The sequence below is a fragment of the Nicotiana tabacum genome, chromosome 15, assembly GCF_000715075.1.
Source record: "Nicotiana tabacum cultivar K326 chromosome 15, ASM71507v2, whole genome shotgun sequence".
Classification (NCBI taxonomy): Eukaryota; Viridiplantae; Streptophyta; class Magnoliopsida; order Solanales; family Solanaceae; genus Nicotiana; species Nicotiana tabacum.
This window is the reverse complement of record NC_134094.1, coordinates 84,331,253-84,350,862: the sequence shown is the minus strand read 5'-3', so window position 1 is coordinate 84,350,862 and position 19,610 is coordinate 84,331,253. Positions and strand designations below refer to the sequence as shown.

Below are 19,610 nucleotides of genomic sequence, written 5' to 3'. Positions count from 1 at the left end.
CGTCGTTTGTGGAAACTTGAAATTTCAAAGTTCATTAGACTTGAATTGATGTATGATTTGTGGTTCTAGCATTGTTTGGCGTGATTTGAAGTTTCGACTAAGTTTGTATGATATTTTAGGACTTGTTGGTATGATTTGACGGGTCCCGAGGGGCTTGGGTGTATTTTATTTTGGATCATTGGTTGAGAGACTAGTAAAGTTAAGAAATTTGGGAGTTTGACCATAGTCAATATCGGTTCAAGATGACCTCCTTTCAGTGTTTTGAGTGAGCGATCAGGTCCGTAGCGTATTTTATTATTGAAATTCATATATGGTTTGTGTCCGGGAGGTTTCAGGTGAGTTTCAGATGGTTAATGGATATAACATTGGACTTAAATAGCTGCTGAAAATTTCTGATGCTGGAAAAATCGAGGTCATGAAAATTGAGGCGAGAAAATCGAGGTCATGAAAATCGAGGCCAGGCCTCGGCAGAAATTTTAAGTTACAAAACGGGGGTTTTGTCCCATTTTTTTATTTTTGACAATTTGAAGCTTGGGGAGAAGTGATTTTTGAGAGATTTTCATGGGAAAATATCGGGGTAAGTGATTCTAACTCACATTTGGTCAATATACACGAATATATCAATGTTTTCAGCATTTAATTAGTGTTTTGAGATGGAAATTTGGGAAAAATGAAGAAGAGTTCTTGGGCTAGAATTTTGAGGTTTTGAATGGGATTTTGTTATCAGATTTTAGTAAATTTGGTATAGTTAGACTCGTGAGTGAATGTGCTTTCGAGTTTTGTGACTTTTGTTGGATTTCGAGATGTGGGCCCGAAGGTCAGGTGTTTTTAGCCGATTTCGGATTTTTGGCTATAAATTTAGTAGCTTTCTTGTGGAATTAATTCCTTTAGCCTATATTAATTGTATTGTACTGCTTGTGATTAAATTCAGGACATATAGAGACCGATTTGAGAGGCAAAGGCATTTTGGAGTAGAGCTTTACTCGGATTGAGGTAAGTAACACTTCTAAACTTGATTCTGAGGGTATGAATCCCCGAATTGGTGTTATATAAATTGTTTGTAAGTGACGCACACGATAGTTGACGGGCGTGTGGACGTGCACCATTGAAATTGTGATTTGAATAAATTCTGTGGAGTTGAAAATTTAAAGAATCATGTTATTATCTAAACATTTCCCTACGTGTTAGAGAAATTGAGATGAGGCTCTTATTAAAAATCATGTTTAGGCTACGTGCCGATATTTTGGGACCCATGAGGTAGTATTGCTGTTGAATTAATTGTTTTAAAAATGTACATTTCACAGTCAGTCATATACGTCCATTGTGAGGATATTTATGGGATCGAGTTGCACGCCGCAGCAAGCCATATTGGCTTTATATATGTTATTATTAAATGGATCGGGGCTGCCCGCCTGCAGCAGGCCAGAATGGCTTTATACATTATTATTGTTCTGGATCGGGGCTGCCCGCCTGCACCAGGCCTTATTGGCTTTACTATTTTATGGATTGGGGCTGCCCGCCTGCAGCAGGGCTTATAGGCTTTATTATTATACGGATCGAGACTACTCGCCTGCAGTAGGCCATAAAGACTTTATATCACGCTTGGGCTGAAAGAGCCCCTCCGGAGTCTGTACACACCCTTAGTGAGCGTAGATGATTATACATATTCGGGATGGATTTCCCAAGGCATGGATTTGCCTTACTTATTTATATTGTAATGAATTTACCTGGACATGGATCTTGTCCGTATTATTTATATTTAGGGATAAATTACCCCAGGGCTGGATTGGCCTTATACGGTACTGAGTGACTGATTATCAGTCGATGTGTATTTATATACGGGATGGAATACCCTTGGGTTGGATTGGCCATAAACTGTACCGAGTGACCGAATAATTTGTAATCAGTATTTACATGAGGTCTTTCTACTGAGATATCATATTCCTCGTATCTTGCAGTATTGATCTATTTCACTTGTAATGAGTTTTACTATTGAACTTGAAAGCATGCCTATATTTTTACACCATTATTTATACTAGACTGTACCTGCAGAGCTCGTCACTACTTTCAGCCCAAAGGTTAGTCTTGTTACTTATTGAGTTGGTTGTACTCATACTACACTCTGCACCTTGTGTGCAGATCCAGGTGCTTCCGGACACGGCGGCTGTTAGACCTCAGTATGATACCAGTTGGAGACTATCAAGGTAGTTGCCTGGCGTCCGCTGACCTTGTCTCTTTTTTCCTTCAGTTATTGTACTGTTCTATACTTTCAGAGAATGGTTTTGTTTTTATCAATCAGACATTGTATTCATATTAGATGCTCATTTACTCCGTGACACCGGGTTTTGGAGGTATTATATTTGTATTTGTGAGATTTTTTCCGCTGAATTTAATTATTTTGTTTTCAAATTTTATAGATGTAGTGATTTATTAAGATTGTGGGCTTGCTTAGTATTGAGATAGGGATGGGGGTGCTGCCACGTTGTTTGGGGGGGGGGGTTAATCTTATCCAACAATTCCTTAATTAATTAGGTAATATCTCATTATTCAATAATTAACCAATTACCCACATAATTAAGAATTATCTCAAATTACTTAAAATACTACTCACTTTTAATACACTTTATGTACCCTACTATCGTGGTCATGTGGTACTTTGTATGACACTAGTCCATAAATATCGGGTATTATGGCTTGGATCGTATTATATTCCAAATTGACAACCTTCAACGAAACTCATTTTCTTTTATTCGTTTACCCTTTAACCTTCACGGCACTTACTTATCGCCAGTTATAAATAGCATAAATGCCTATAACCTAAAAAATAATCTCATTTCCGAACCTACGTCGGTTAACTTACGATAAAACTTTAACGTATAAAAACGCAAAATGTAACAGTTTTCCTCCCTTGAACACAAATTAGTTTTCTCTACCGATGGATAAAGTCTTTAACTTCGCATGCATGTTTTATTCTTTCATTCCTATAGGACCAGACAACTTTAACATGGTTGACACTTGCCTGACATAAGGCAGTCAATTAAATGCAATAGAAGCTGCAGCAAAAGGATCCTTGATATTTATGGTTTACTCAAGCTAGAGATATGGCTAAAAGAGCATGAAGAGCGCAATGTAATGTTGCTTCACGCATTTGTAGGTCATTAGCCAATAACTCCCTGGACCACAAAATAGGGGTAACTTTTCGCGCTTGGAATGCTGAGCTACTAGGGCTGTTTATCGAACGAATTGGGCGTTTATTTATGCTTAACGGCTCGGCTTATCGATTATCGACTTGTAAATGTATTGATCCGTGGATTGGTATCGGTTTAGTTATTATCGGGCGATTTATCGGCCTATTTGAATCTGTATTACAGAGGCCTATTTTGGAAACATACTGATACAATTATAAGTCTGCACATACAGTGATCTGCACATTCTACAAACATACTGATGCAATACAAGGCAGCAAGTTATAACCACCTATTTGTCTTAAAAAGACTTCAAAATTTTACTACAAATTCATTAGACAATGTTATTAGACGTGATTTTCTAGCAACAAATGCCTTGAATCTTGATCCGGAAAAAAATGGAAAAGATAAAATATAGACGAGTTGGCTCGAGTGTCACTAAGTTTTATGCTTTGATGATAACAAACAATCAACAAAATAGTGCTTTAGCTAATTAAATAGCTTCAGACAGTTTGAGTATATCCCAATGTATCATCCAAGCCTTGACATGAGTACACTTTGAGTAGCATAAAGTCCATTATATATCCATTCAAAGTATATCATCTCCAAACCAAGCGTAGCTTGTGTAAATACGGAGATTGCAACGTCAAATAGTGGCATATCTACGTCAAACATAGGACTAGTAACCAAGAAACCTGAGGCGAAATCGAAAAAATAAAAAATAAAGACAGCAACATAAGTAGTGAGGCAATAAAAGATATGCCAAGATTAATACATGCAATATTTTCACATATATTACTTGCTCACTTTTGCTCACATATATTAATGAGGGTTTCCTCGACATAACATGAGGAGACTTTGTGGTGAGCTGTTTTCTATGTTACAATCAGCAGCACACACATTCTCCTTCCTACTTATTTATTGTATTATGTCTAATTTTTATTCTAGATAGTTGTTGTTGTAGTATTGCATATTCCAGTAGGTGTTCCTGCACTTGAGTCACCGAATTTTGGGATTGAGGACTATTTGATCGTGTTTTGCATTGGTTAATTTAGCATTTTGGCTTGTATTTGGGTCACTGTACGAACTTCTTTCAATAATACTTGATATCTCAAGTATGGTTGAGAATATTTTTCGATTATTTTAATTCTCAAACTGTTTTAAGACGAGTTGTGGACTATTCGTTGCGTTGTTTAGTTGTTGCTTGCCTAGCGGCGCCGTTAGGCGCCATCACGACTCATATTGGGATTTGAGTCGTGACAGCAGAAAGTGAAAAAGCATAATTGATAGGAAAAAAAAAACAAAATTCCAGAATTTCATAATTTTCAGAAAATCGTAATGTTCAAAAATTACTAAAAAATAATAAAATGGAAAACTACAAGAATATATGGTTAATATTAATATTATCCACAAAATCTCTAGTTATTATAAGCAAAAAAAAAAAGGTTAAATACCTAAAATGGAAGCTTTTTCTGAAATTTGAGTAACAATCTTCTTCTATGCCTCGAATATACCTTGAATTTATATTCTTTTTCTGTAAAAAAAACTGAACAAAACCACGTGGTGAGACCTCGACTTGCCGTTAATGGCATAATTTAAAAGGAAGGGAGGACCGTTTACGCAGGCACTTTAACTTGTTCGTTTAGACACTTGAACTTCAATTAGAACCTGTTGAACACCAAAACTCTTCTTCCAATTAGACACATTTTGCGGCAAAGTGTGTATTTCCCACTCTCTTAAAGCGCGTTTAGTATCTCAAAAAGCAGTAAATTCATTTTTTCTTTTTTCTTTCTCTTTCTCTTTTTTCATATTTTTTCTTTTACTCTGGTTTTGCCTGAAGGTCGGCCTACCTTGTCAGAAATTTCCATGGCCAGCAGCAAGCCCGCTTCTCACTTCTCCGCCAAGAACACTCCGAAAAAATATTAGATCTAGCTTTTTCAATCCCACCCAATTCTAACACCACCATCAGCTACAGTTTTCCTTGTAAATTTGATAATAGAAAATCAGAGTCAAAATCAGTTGCCGGATATGCGTACTGAAATCAGAAATTTACATTTGTTATGGGAGTTGATAAGACGATTAAGGTAACAGAAACGTAAAGATTTGAAGTTGTCAAGCAGAAACTTATTTCAAATTCAGGACAGCTAAGTAGAGACATTTTCCTTATTTGTCTATCTTCTTTACGGATTTTATAAGCATTGTTTTTTCTCTGTTAATGGAGTTTCCACTTGGGTCAGTGGTGGTTGTATCAAGATCTCCTCTATATCAATTCTAGTTCCCAATTTCCGCTAAGAACCCCGTTTTAACACTACAACAACTAATTCTTCATGTTTTAAGCTGCAAAAAGCTCATGCAAATTTAAGAAAAAGTTACTATTAAATTTGAAAGGAAATATCGGGAGAGAATTTTTATTTATTTTTTCCTCAAAACTCTTTTTTCCTAATTATTTGGGATCAAATTCCAAGTTTCTCTGTCTCATTGGTTTGTTTTGCCAAGTCAACTGCATTTGAAATGCACGCACTTTATTTTTGGCTATCTCAACAAAATGTGTCTAATTAATACACTTTTGGAGGACTTTAGGTGTTCAATAGGAACTAGCGCGAGTTAAGTGTCTAAATGAAAAATTTGGACAAGTTTAGGTGCCTGCGTATGCATTTGACCTGCATTATTTGTAGTTGTGTTCAGTTTTTTTTTTCTACATTACTTTGGTTTTTTAAGTTACATTTTGCTTTACTTTAGTTCTAGACTTCATCACTTAATTAAGTGGTTGGTGTACTCTTATCTTGGCGTGCTTGATTACATTTTCAACTTTTGTTGTACTTCCTGCTTCTTTCTAATGCGTTACTTATGTTATTTTATTTTTTTTGGTTCTTCATCCGATATTCGTATTTGGACTCGATTAAATATGAATTTAGGTCTTATGATTTAACCGAGCCCCATGCTAGTACCGAACACGAGATGAAAAATCCAAGAAAATAATATGTGAACCCCGTCAATATAAAAGTTGAGGCAATATTATCAATCTTCTGGTAGTGATGTTTCTCTTTCAATCCTTTCATAGTCTACTTAGATGTGCAAAATCTTGTTACTAACTTAACTTTATTTTTACTTTTTTGGTTTTCCCCGAGTATTAGTATTCCTAATCGAGCTGAATTTAAATTCGCAACTCTGAATTTAGTCGGATCCCAATATAGATACCGAACACCAAATGTGCCATTAAAAAATGAAATGAACCCCGACGATATGTAAAAGCAGTATTATCCATCTTCTGATAATCGGATGTTTCTCGTTCATTCCTTTCATAGTTTAATTCCTCTTTAGTTTGGCACTACAGTCCACAGCAAAAGACACCATACTCATGAATTAATTAATCGCTGGTGTCCTCTTACGTTGGCGTGCTTGACTACATCTTCCGCTTGTGTTGTACTTTCAGCTTCTTTCTAGTGCTATATTTGTGCAAAATCTTGTCACTTATTTTACTTTATTTTTTTTATTTTCCATTTATTACTTTCACTCAACCCGGCTAAATTCGAATTCAGAAAGTTCCGTATTGAAGAAGCGCTTTACCTTAATTGGGATTTCCCAAAACAAATCCAAATTTAATCGTGTCTCAATGCGAGTAGGGAAAACCAACTAATATTTAAAGTGAACCGGAGGTAGCACTAGGCCATAGGCTCAACGGCCGACATTAGCACTTAAATTTGCGATGCGAGCCTCCCACCCACAGGGGACCCCTTTTTCCTGATGGCCACACAAATCTCACCACAGCATCTCATTCCAAGCTTACAGACAAGGGCAGAAGAGCCATAAATTAACTCTCTTGCTTAACAAATTGCAGTTGAAACTCCTGCTAGTAGTTGGGCTCAATCTTTAGCCAAGTGGTGGCGCCTAAAATTTATGCATATGCAGTTATTTTGGTTGTGGAAGAAAGAACTCAAAATTTTCATAAAGATAGAAGAGTATGCAACTGAATTGCTATAGCTTATTACAAATCCAGACAAACATGTTCATGGGTATTATCAGAAAGAGGGAGAAGATTGATAAAGCCTCCTGGGGTGTGTATGTGCATGTGCATGTGCATGTGCACAGAGAGGAATGCAGCAGCAGCTTGAGTTTCTGCCTAGCTGCTTTTATAACAAGTTGGAAATCCTTACAAGATACTCCATTGTTTAATGACAAAAATGTGGTGTTTCATGTGCACGAATCTGAAACAGCATACGTTGCTTTTTCGATCACAACGCGAATCCGGCAAGCAAAATGCACGCCAAAGTGTCAAATACCCCTTCCGCGGCGACAAGCTTATGCTGTGCAGCAAGTCAAGATTACATGCAAGACAGTTAAGCACCCCTTCCACAGTAAGAAACAAAAATGAATCAGCACTTGTAAACAAAGGTCAAACATAGTTGAGCTTAGAGCTTCGACTTGTTTACATTTTGAGCATTGAAACTACCTGATTTTCAATCACAATGCCTACTTTTATGGCCTTACTTTGACAGATATGCGGTACACAAACAACAGAAGGCAGTTTTCTCAGCGTGTCTTGTACAGAAAATTTGTGTACATCAAAACTTTAGAGCAAGTAGGTCGCCAATGACCTAGGGGTGGGGGCATGTGTAAAGCAGGTAACTTGATAGTCTTGCCGTTCATCTGGACTGTATGTCAACTGTAAATTGGAAAACAAAGCGAAAAGGGGGGCGTCAGAAACTTCCTGCACCCGGGCTTCCTTAGAAAAGAAGAAGAGCCAACAACTTGTTTGGTATGTTTCACTTGAGAGAATTTGTCTTCATAGCAACCTCTTGGAGGATATTGAAATCTGATGGTCCATGAGTATCTATAAATCCTCGAACTGACAGTTCAGGCACAGATTGTTTTCCTTCCAACATCTCATGATCTATAAAGATGACAACAACTGTTATATCATCATGAAAGGCCCTCCTCGCACCCTTGTCATACTTCTTAAGGTCATCGTACTTCAACTTCCTTCTCCTTGCGGCCTCATCCAGGGCTGATATAATAAGTCTTCTTGCGATGCCCTGATATATTGGATGAAATACATATAAGTTTGACCAAACAAACATAACAATACATCTATGGCAGAACAAGGGAAAATTATTAAACAATAAAAAATAAAGGAGATACCTACCTCTCTAGGGTTATTATGCACAATCTCGACAGCCTTTTGATTACTTATGAGTTCCCACAGCCCGTCAGAAGCAAATATAAGAAATCTATCACCGGGTTGTAAGTTTCTTGAACATACAGATGGATCAGCTCTTAGCACTGGCCGAATAAGTGGTTCTTTAAGATGGAATCGTGGGTGAGCTGGACCAACAGCAAACTCTGGCTTCTTCAGATATGCATCTCCAATTGATCTAGATACCTAAAAGATGCAGACACAAACATAAAGAAAATGAATATAACTAATCAAATGTAACAGAGTGCCATAGATTTGGAGAATTCACAAGAAATCAAACAGGAAAAGATATGGTGAGAAAATGAATGAAACCAAGCCAAAAAGTCAATGAATTGCACTCAAACTTCCCTGAAAATAAAATAACCAGTTCCTAAAATGTGAATACAGCCTATACTTGCTTTAGACAAGTAAAATAAAATACATGTAATCTCACATAATGAAATGGATTAGTGATCGCTTAGTACAACTATATCATGTAGTAAACCAATGCAATATAAAACATCTAGGTAAGACAATCAGAACAATAAAGATTCTTGATACAGCAGCTATCATGAAAGTCGAGACAAATATATGCAGTAAAAGGCAGAGGCGGATCTGGTGTAAAAGGCCGAGGCAGATATATTTCTAGTTCAGTATATTTGGTTGTACTTAACAGTGATCTTCAATATAATGGAAGATCACCCAATTTTATGGAATGTCCTCGAAGGGACAACAGGAGATCACTTCCCAAGGTGACAAAATGGAACAAGTCCATTGTTCAATTTCAAAGGTTCTGTTTCAGAGGTATCCAAGCACGTCATGAGGTAAAAATGTCTTGTTCTTGGAAAAACCCACCAGAATAGGATAAGATATTTGTATTACAAGCTAGAAAATTACTATGTAATTTGAGAGTTAGCTCACTAATTTTCTGATAATATTAAGGAGTTGGATGAAAAACTAGATTGATTTTGATCAGAAAGAATGCGCATCTGTCATGAGATATTCAGAATGGATATAAAATTCAAAATGACACATAACACAAAAGCTTGTGTTCTATATTACTTATAAAAGCAAACCTGTATGATGCCTTTAACACGCCATGCTCCATTGACATTAACCACAATGCGTGAATCGTCTGGGTGCAACGACATCAGTTCCTTCCTAACCTCCTCGATACTGGCATTATGATCCTTGGTCAATTGCTCAGCAAAAATTTTATTTGATCTCTCTATATGACCTAATACCACTCTAGAATCACCAAGGTTAGCAACATACAACGTCCTTTTCCAGATAACACCAACCAGACAGCAGCAACCCTTTGTCGCAATTAATGGTGTAATACCAAATGCCCTTCTCACAAGAGAAAGAAAGCCAACTTCAGTTGCAGCGAACGCATTTTTAAGCACTTCTTCATCTATTGTTCCATTTTCTCGGGCAAGCCCTGTAAGAAAAGATGTGTGCATTTAGCATCCATGATCGCCTTAAAACTCTCAAATAATATATGAAACAACACGAGAAAGTAGGAAAAGCGAGGTTTTATTCACCAGAACAATTAGTCAACATGACACAACCAATCAGAAAAGATGAAAATGTAAGTAAGTGGATGATATTATTTGTTACCATACGACTCGTCAGTGAAGTAGAAGAATGAGAGTTTGACATCAGTGACAATACCCCAAATATCAGTCTGCAGACTAAGATGAACTTGTTATTCATGATAACGATGACTAAAAGGTGCTTGCTCTGTATTCTATTAAAAGTGTTAACGTTTTCCCTCTAAACATTGATATTCCTTTTAAGACGAGACTAAGCACTCGTTTGCTTGAAAACATCAAGAGTACCATAAAGATGATCCCTGTTTCTCTATGTTACTGTTTGTGCCTTTGAAGAAAATGCCCTACAAAATAAAAACAATTGGCATATAACAACACATTGAAGGAGCAACAAAAGCCTATGTTGTGAGTGAGCGGCAAAACCTCCACATAATGACAATTGAAGACTTCTACTTTACATTTTACTTAACTACCGACTTATAAAAAAACACTTAAATACTGCTACAACATGCACTAGAGCAGACATAAACTGAATAAAGAAAATACTGTAACTCTTCACATCTCACATGCTCAAGAAATAACTATGAATATCATTTCTTCCAAAACTTGAAACAATAAATTGCTCTTATATACAGTAACATTTAAAAAGAAAAAAAAGAATTCCATTGGCAAAGACCACAACAACAACAACAACAACGCCTCAATCTCAAACAAGTTATTGTCGACCACATGAATCCTCACGGACCATGTTCACCATTTAAATTCATCTCAAGCTAACATTGAGAAGTACTAGAAGTTGGTAACGAATTGAGATATTAGGCCAAGTTTCTACTATTATAGTTTGAACCAACCTTAGTCCTATAATTCCACTTTGACCCCGCTTGGTCTTTATAAACTGTAGTTTGAGCATTGTAAGGTTATGCCTTGAATGAAAAACCCTGTTTCCACTATCTTTTTCTCTGTTTTCCTGCAATTTTCCTTTATGTTTGTTTCTTGTTTTCTCATTCCTTGTTAATTTCGCACTATGTTTGTGATTCCCATGGCGCAAATTTCTTTATATTTCCTACTTGCATAACAATCTCTAGTAGGGCTAAAAGACTCCTAGAAAGCATAGGACCTAATTTAAACATATTAACATGACTAAGATACATTCTCAACTAAAGACTGCAGCAAAGAAAAAGAGAAAAGAGAAACAAATCTCACTTATTAAATGCAGGAAAAGGTGATCACGGACAAATCTTGAAGCCTCAGGGCCACCATGTCCATCATAAATCCCAACAAAAGTAGCTTCACGACCTGTATCAACTTGGCTATGATCTTCAAGTACTGAATTAGCTTGGACTACAGCAAAAGAAAACTCCCCACATGAATGTTTCTCAAGGTCTCTACACCATAAAAGCACATCATCTTCACCTCGCACAAAAACATCCTCTTCATCCTTGCTCATAGGGACATATCGACTCAATGGCCGAAAACATGCTGATACCGTCCTTACCAGCCAGGAAAACATCCTTCATTTCCTTTTTTACACACTCAAACAAACAACAGTAAAAATCAAGATTGAACCAAAAAAAAACCCCAATATTTCAGCAGTAAATGGAAACCCCCAAATTCAGAAAAAACTGAATTTTGAATTCAGAATACTGTAAATTCAATAGAAAAACCTCTGTTTTTATATCAATGCCATAAACGGTTCAACGAAAGCACAACAAAAGTGATCAATGTAGATTAAAATGGAAGAGTTTTAAAAGGAATCTTTTTCTTTTCTTGGAGTTGTGTGTAGTTATAGAGAGAGAAAGAGTAGAGAGATAAAGAGATGTGTGAAATTGCAACAGAAAGAAGGGATTCTTGTAGAGAAAGAGAAGGTTTTGGGGGGTTTTGCGGGGGCCCCGGGAGAGAGGAGGGGGTGGGGTTGGCGACTTGGCGATTGTGTAGAGAGAAAGGTTCCACTTCCCCGGACATGAGGGGGTGGTGGTTGTTTGTAGGCCCCTCTCTCCCTATCTTTTATAGAATAAAAAAATTCAAAATAATTTAAACAATAAATTCTTTTTAAAAGAATAATACATTTAACACCTCAAAAGTTTTTTAATGATCATTTGGTAGTCAAGTTCCAATTAATGAATTCGGGTGGCATATAATTTATTAAAAAGAAAGTGTCCCTGAGAGATATTTCTTCGTTTTCAAAAGGCGAACCGAAAACTTTTGGTTTTGGATGGAGAGATCTCATCCGTCGGATCACATACTTTGGTGATGATATCTCCAAAGTTATTTATTCACTCTTAACCAGAGGAGTATAGGGAATATTTTTCGTTTAATCGGTCTGAAGTAATATAAATTTAAATTAGTCGATTCCTCAGTACAAATATTAGATATTAAGATAAAAGATGAAAAAAAGAAAACATCATTCAGTTTGTTTGATGACAAGCTTCTAATTATTAAGGGGATCTTTTTCTAAGATAAATATAGGAAGTAGGGATTCAGTTAGGCAACCATGTTAAATAGGTCACTTAATTCGAATTCAAAGCATAACATAGGAAGTAGAGTAGTAATCTTAGTAATAGACAACAATTTTAAAGAGGTCACTGAATTTTGAACTCGAAGTACTACAAATTAAATTGTGACATCATAGTCATTTAATATTTCTGCGAAGTTTCCTTATTAAATGTACCTTGATGAAGATTTGTTGATTGGTAGATCTGCAACAGCAGAGTGAATTTGGGTGATACATGAGCAAAGTAATCTTTGGTCTAAAAGAATAAATAAAATTGTGAATTTTATAAAAAAATATTTAAAAGGTAATTTGAATTGTAAAAAAATGGCTGTTAGGTGTTATAAAAAGCAAATTTAAAATGTAAGGTGCTTATAGTTTCAGAATGAATATGAATTTGGATTGTTAATTACAGCGAATTAAGAAAGTCGGGGATTAGATCGTTTAAATACAATATTTTATAATTAATAAAGTAGATTTAAATAAATTTAACTTATAGTGAAGTTTCGCACTAAAATAGAACATATCACAATCACAAGATGCGGCGCTGGTGCCATTCAATGAACAATTGAATTTGCATGTTAAGTCTTTTATTTTTATTTTTATTTTTTCAATTTGCATGTTAAGTCAACTCAATTGTTTAGTGAGTACTGACTTATTCAGAAATCGGCTTTTATGCAAAACGTAAACTATTCATAAAGAAGTCAACAAGTTGCATGTAGTCAACGTAGAGCTCTTTTTCTGTTTTTGTTTCTTTTATCAATTACAGGAAAATCAGCAATAAAATAGATAATGCTATACATATATTAATTTTCCATTTATAGTTGAGGTATCTAAAAAGAATAAAGCCCAAGAGGGAAAGTTCAAAAGGAAAAAGATGTTGAAACGGCCCCTAATTGTTCAATATTTGCAAATATCGGTATGGGCGTCAGTATTTACAAATAAATTCAGTATTTGAAACAATGGTAAAATATCAGTAAAAAAAATTTGTTTGAGAAATATTTCGAGTGATAATACAGTAGTTTTTACTCAAATCTTCCAGTTTTTTTTTTTCAAATTAGATTTATGTCTGAAAATATAACTACAACGTCTTCCAAACAATGTTTTACTGCAATCTCAAAATAGTCCTTCCAAAAATTGTTCAATATACTTTGGACGTTTAATTGGTTCATTCACATCGTTATTGTTAGCAAATTATCTCTCCGGCTTAAAATGGATGGACTCTAGGTATCCAAATGCTTGGAAAGGCAAAGTTGCTCAAGTTTGAGTAATACGAGGATAAATTTGATCCCTTTTTATTGATTTTTTAAGGGTGAACTTTGCGGAGACTCCTAAAATCGCCTAGAAAAACAAGATTTTTTGTTCAAGAACAATGTAAGATAATCCGTGCTTGCAAGTGGCGATCGAGGGCAATGTTGTTTTCCCCATCAAACAAGGTACCACAAGTGACTCGTGAAGAACTTTAGTCTAGAATGCTTTAATTTCCAATTCACCTAGCTGATCTAATCCAAGAAAAAAGGAAAAGGGAAAAGAGGGCTTGTGCTACAATTATGAGATGCAGGCCTAGAAACTACGACTATGACATAAACAGATATCCCACTAAAAATGTATAAAAGAAATTCAACTAACTTTGAAGGTTGACTTTTGATGTTATTTGGTTGAAAAGCTCGGGCCCAAAAGTGAAAAGAAGAAAATGAAAGCAACATCTCACGTAGGTTTTTATTTTTAGTTGAACAGGAATGTGGATGTCAAAATAATTTGTCATCTTGTATGTTGGCATCATGCTCTTGTTCTTTATAATTAGATTTTAAGCTATATATATAGTGAAAGAAAAAGTTCTTACGTTGCAGTAATTAATCTAGTTGAACTGGTAGTAGTATATTATGTTGGGACCAAATTACTTTAAACATGAAATCGTTCATTTTTTACCCAAGAATTATTATGTCAAATTATCAAGAATAAAAAACTAGATGTGGAAGCGTACCTGAATCCATGAGTGCCACAGAGATTACTGAATCTTTCGATGTACAGTCTTCCAAACCAAGACGTAAGTCGTTCTACTCTTTCCAGCGATGGGGTGTTAGAAAGAAAAACTTTTCGTCTGATTTGGGAACCATAATCATATTAATAGGTGCACAATTTTATGTATTTCTAATTTAGCTCATCATCAAATTAGAAACTAAATCCGAGTATCTACACATAAGACCCCATACTTTATAAGGTATCTAATAGACCCATTTAACTTTAAAATTTTAGCAAATCACTTTTAATTTGGGTCAATATTTTAATAATAGCAACCAACATACAATTATTCTTAATACCATATATGTGCAAGTCCATAAAAAGTTCTAACAATCTCCCACTTGGATTACACATATAACTCTATAATTGTATATCACCTTATAAGCTCAAAATGTTTGCTATCATAAACCAAAGTACCTCCGAACAATTTTGTTCATCAATCATGCCAATATTGAACCAAGGTGGCTTTCATTACATTTATCGTAATTAAACCTTCCTTGATCACGAATAACAACATAACCAAATGACATAGATCAAGTATGGATGTGTAGCATGAAAATTATATGCAATGTGATCTAAGCATGCTTATTTTCAACTAGTCCAACTGAAAAATAAGTCAGAGTAAAAATAACCTAAATACTTTATTTCTGCAGAAATAACCTAAATATGCTCATGAAAACCTTGGGTGGTAGTCCCTTAGTAAGTGGATCCACAAACCATGGAGTTTGTACCAATATTCTCTATAGATACCTAACCACTCTGAACTCTTTTTTTAACAATCAGGGAACTTTATGCCAGTGTGCTTTGACTTTACCGAACTCCTATTGTTATTGGAATACAAGACTGCTAGTTTATTGTCACAAAATAACTTAAAGTATCCTTTCAACTTTACCCATAAATTCGCAGCCATTGACAAAGTTCTACAGTCATATTCCATAATCAGATGCTACATAATATGTTATAAATTAACTTCCATGGTAAAAAGAGGCATGAGTGTTCGTTTAACACTCTTCCTTATGTAGCTCATCAACCAAGTATATCATATCATATCAGCATCTAGTGAAGTCGATATCTAAATACATGATTATCTTTGTCACGACCCAAAACCTAGCCCGTCGTGATGACGCCTATCTCAATACTAGGCAAGTCGACAATCTCAATAAACCACATATCTTTTAAATACGAAAACACAATGATTAATTTCAGCGGAAGAAAATCTCACACGTACAAATATAAATACTCCCAAAATACGGTGTCACTGAGTACATGAGCATCTAATATGAATACAAGTCTAGAAAATATGATCTATAATAGTCTGAGACCAAATACAGTAAACAAGGAGATAGAGAAGGAGATAGAAGGTCTGCGGAACACGGCAGCTACCTCAAAATCTCCTGAAAATCAACTGCGCGAAAGGATCAACACCCGCTATGTCCGGGAACACCTGGATCTGCACACGAGGTGCAGGGTGTAGTATGAGTACAACCAACTCAGCAAGTAACAATAATAAATAAGGAACTGAAGATAGAAACGAGCTACACAGTTATGGTTCATTTCCAGTAATTCCAGCAAAGAATAGACATGCTATCAAATCTGGCAGTTTAATGTCAAATCAATTTTTGTACAGTTCTTGTTCATGTAATCTGTAGATGAAAATCTCTTTAGAAATTTTACAATAATGACAAATAGCAACTAAGTGCAACAATAAATGAAAATCAAGTACAACTTGTGAGGACAACAATCACTAACTGGGCTCCCAACAATCATCACTCACTGAGCTCCCATCCCTCATCACTCACTCTCAATGGGTACCCACGCTCACTGGGGGTGTACAGACTCTGGAGGGGCTCCGATGTTACACCCCATATTTTCGTACGTGAAAGTACACCATAAATAAATTGATGGAAGCTCGAAAATGAGATGTTACATCCCACATTTTCGTACGTTAAAGTTTCGTCATAAGTTAATCGACGTAAGTTCGGGAATGAGATTATTTTGGGATTATAAGTATTACGCTATTTCAAACAAGTGATGAGTAAATTCATGAAGGTGAGAGGGAAAGCAAATCAAAGAAAATGAATTTCGTCAAAATTTGACATTTTGGGACAAAATACAGTCTAAGCTATAATACATGGTAATTATGGACTAGTGTCATACAAGGTACTACATGACCATGATAGTGAGGTGTATAAGGTGTGCTAAAAATGAGCAATATTTTAAGTAATTTGAGATAATTCTTAATTATATGGATAATTGGTTAATTATTGAATTAGTGAGAGATTAATAAACTAATTAAGGAAAGGGGTGAATTATTTTGGATAAACTTGATAAATTTAAACACCCTCCCCCACAACATGGCTGGCCAAAGAGGCCATGATAATGAGTCTTTAACTCACAAGACAATGTGGCACATTTTGGAGGAGCTCTTGGCTTAGTCATCTTATCAAAGTGGGGTCCACACCTAAGGATTTAATACTTCTCTAATTCACTTTGTCTACAAGGTAATAATAGAAAGCTTCGGCAAGGATAAACTTTGCAATATCAACGTTATCAATTATTCATCTCTTAAGAAAAAGCTTCAAGTAAAATCAAAGTGGGGTCCATACCTAAGGATTTAATACTTCTCTAATTCACTTTGTCTACAAGATAATTTTGATTGAGCTCCCAAACGTGGTAGCCCATTATGCCATATAATGACTCTTGAATTAAGGGGAAATGTGGCATATTTTTAAAGAAGATATGTGACACCAAGTCTTGAAAGGTGGGCCCACACCACCAAGACTTGAAATCCATCTCTAAATTCAAACTAAAGATGTATTACATCTATGTGAAAGGCTTCAGCAAGGTGAACTTCATTAGCAATGTGGATGCTTATATTAAAAATAGGCAACTTAGTAACATTCTGCTTCAACAAGAATTCAAGCAAGAGTTCAAGAATTCAAGCAAAAACTCCTTAAGCATCTTGGCAACGTAATTCACTTCAACAAAGGTCATGAAAGATTTTGATCAAATTCATTTGAGAAAGATATCATACGGATCTGCCATGGCAAATTGCTTCAACAAAATTCATACGAGACTACTAGTTTAAGTTGAGGACTTAGCCTTTACTCAGCACTAATTTTGAATCTCCTTATGATGTGGTAGATTGAATTGAGTTGTTTGAAGAATTTCTTGGAAGGTATTAAGGACTCAACGGATTTAAGGTATGTTAAGGCTATCCCTTCTTTCTTTTTGGCATGATCCAAATGATACAAACGAAACGAGCAAAATACGCAACTTTCATAAATGACTCTATTCATAGAAATACTAGGGGTGTCTATATTCTTGATTCCCTATGTGAATTATTATTATATCCTCTATTCATGGGTCTCAGAAAAATACGTATTTGATAAAGTTTATCCGAAAGGCATATTGATTTTATGATATTTGAGAAATCTTATTAACGTATTTCTTATGCATTTCATGCATTTATACATGTACATTGACCCATGATCAGAAGGCGTTATATATGCGTATATTATATGTATATGTGAAATGGGAAAAGGTTATGGCATTATACATGCACCACCACCCGATCATCGGTTACGGCGTTATAGACGCACCACCACCTGATCAGCTGGTATACATTGATTATTTGCCCACATTGACCGAGATGATATGATGGGATGCCCTCAGAGGCTTGATGATGTTATGAACGCATATACCTATGCATGGTATGACATTTATACACATATGCATGCCATTATAATATTAAATGATTCACAGAGCTATTCAGACTTACATGTTGAGTCTTTTACTCCATGTTTATCTCATATCTATTATTTACTAATTTTCATTCCTTACATACTCGGTACATTATTTGTACTGACGTCCCTTTTGCCTGGGGATGCTGCATTTCATGCCCGCAGGTCCCGTTAGACAGGATGAGAGTCCTCCAAGTAGGCTATCAGCTCAACGGAAGGTGTTGGTGTGCTCCATTTGCTCCGGAGTTGCTATTTGGTCAGTATGATTAGAACATATATTGATTGGTATGGCGGGGCTCTGTCCCAACCTTTATGATGTTTATGTATTCTTAGAGGCTTGTAGACAAATGTCATGTATATGAAAGATTGTATGACCTTGTCGGCCTATGTTCAGTGTAAGAGTGCTCATTTTGGACTTGTAGGCCCGTATGTCTTAAGTATAAGTTGGTATTTCATGTTATATTCTAATTATCTCACGGCAGCCTCTCCGGCTCAGTTATCTATGATAGTATGATACAAAAAGATATGTTATGTTGGTACTCGGTTGAGTAAGGTACCGGGTGCCCGTCACAACCCATTAGTTTTGGTCGTGACAAAAGTTCTGTTCTAGGGAGTCTACAAGCCGTGTCTAGTAGAATCTTGTTTATGGGTGTGTTGTGCACCACACTTATAAGTAGGAGGCTACAGGGCATTTAGGACTGTCACTATTTCTTCTTACTCTAGATCGTGTGGTAGAGCTCACTTGTAAGAATTCAGATTCCTAAATTCTATTTTATTCGTAATAAGATGATACCTACATCTAGAAAGATGATTGGTAAGAGATATAGTTGTGGAAGAGTTGAGTCAGAGAAACTCGATTTTGCATCATGCTTATGATGGATAAATATGAGGTATTCAACAGATCATATGTATACTAAGATGTGTAAGATTCTTGATAAGGATCCCTAAGGCAAGAATATCTATCCACACTTACGGTAAAAAGGAATAAGAGAATCGAAAGGTAGACACAAGTTTCAGCAAGTAAAAGAAGCAAGGTGAAGAAGGGTATGAGGTACCCAGTTAATGAAGGTTAACAGTTTTTACAATTCAAGCAGAGAAATTTCTAAGTTACTTTCAATAGTAACGGAGTTATACACAATTAGCCACACCCATCTCAATTATGCCTATGAGAGCTGACAGGTGTAGTTTAAGATAAGGAAGGGATATCAGGATCCGACTGGGGTTAGAGTAACCCAAAATAGTGAATGGATTATTTGTGTTAGTTGACATTTTCGAAGAATATTGCAAATGTGATAACAGATCTCCTTGTGAGACACCCAGATGGTGCACTCTAAAATAGTACAACTAGATATGAGTTACAAGGATAGGCACCGGAGGCCTTGAAGGGATAAATATTGCCTTAGTGTGGCTCCCGTCCCTAGTAGAGCGAGAATGTTAGGAAACCCG

At 35.8% G+C, this 19,610-nt stretch overlaps 1 protein-coding gene across 2 annotated transcripts; it reads right to left on the bottom strand.

The window, feature by feature from the left end:
• Positions 1-7,141: 7,141 nt before the first annotated feature.
• Positions 7,142-11,818, bottom strand: LOC107782374 (putative protein phosphatase 2C 43). Of its 2 annotated transcripts, XR_001647216.2 has the most exons (5): positions 11,115-11,818; positions 9,435-9,799; positions 8,329-8,565; positions 7,636-8,218; positions 7,142-7,532 (listed from the first exon to the last, which is right to left on the bottom strand). XR_001647216.2 is itself a non-coding variant. In XM_016603255.2 (4 exons), exons 1-4 carry the CDS (start codon positions 11,419-11,421, stop codon positions 7,949-7,951), a joined length of 1,179 nt encoding a protein of 392 aa, XP_016458741.1. In that variant the 5' UTR covers positions 11,422-11,818; the 3' UTR covers positions 7,541-7,948. The 2 variants fall into 2 exon arrangements, 1 of the variants encoding a protein (XP_016458741.1); XM_016603255.2 differs by lacking the exon at positions 7,142-7,532 and having other exon boundaries at positions 7,541-8,218.
• Positions 11,819-19,610: the final 7,792 nt, after the last annotated feature.

What these genes read in the sequence shown, in the direction of transcription:
- LOC107782374 (XM_016603255.2), bottom strand. Translation starts at nt 11,421, where the DNA reads ATGTTTTCCTGGCTGGTAAGGACGGTATCAGCATGTTTTCGGCCATTG. An exon ending in CCTTTTCCTGCATTTAATAA is followed by an intron (nt 9,800 to 11,114) that starts GTGAGATTTGTT and finishes CTTTTCTTACAG; the next exon opens with GGCTTGCCCGAGAAAATGGA. An exon ending in TGCATAATAACCCTAGAGAG is followed by an intron (nt 8,219 to 8,328) that starts GTAGGTATCTCC and finishes CCAATATATCAG; the next exon opens with GGCATCGCAAGAAGACTTAT.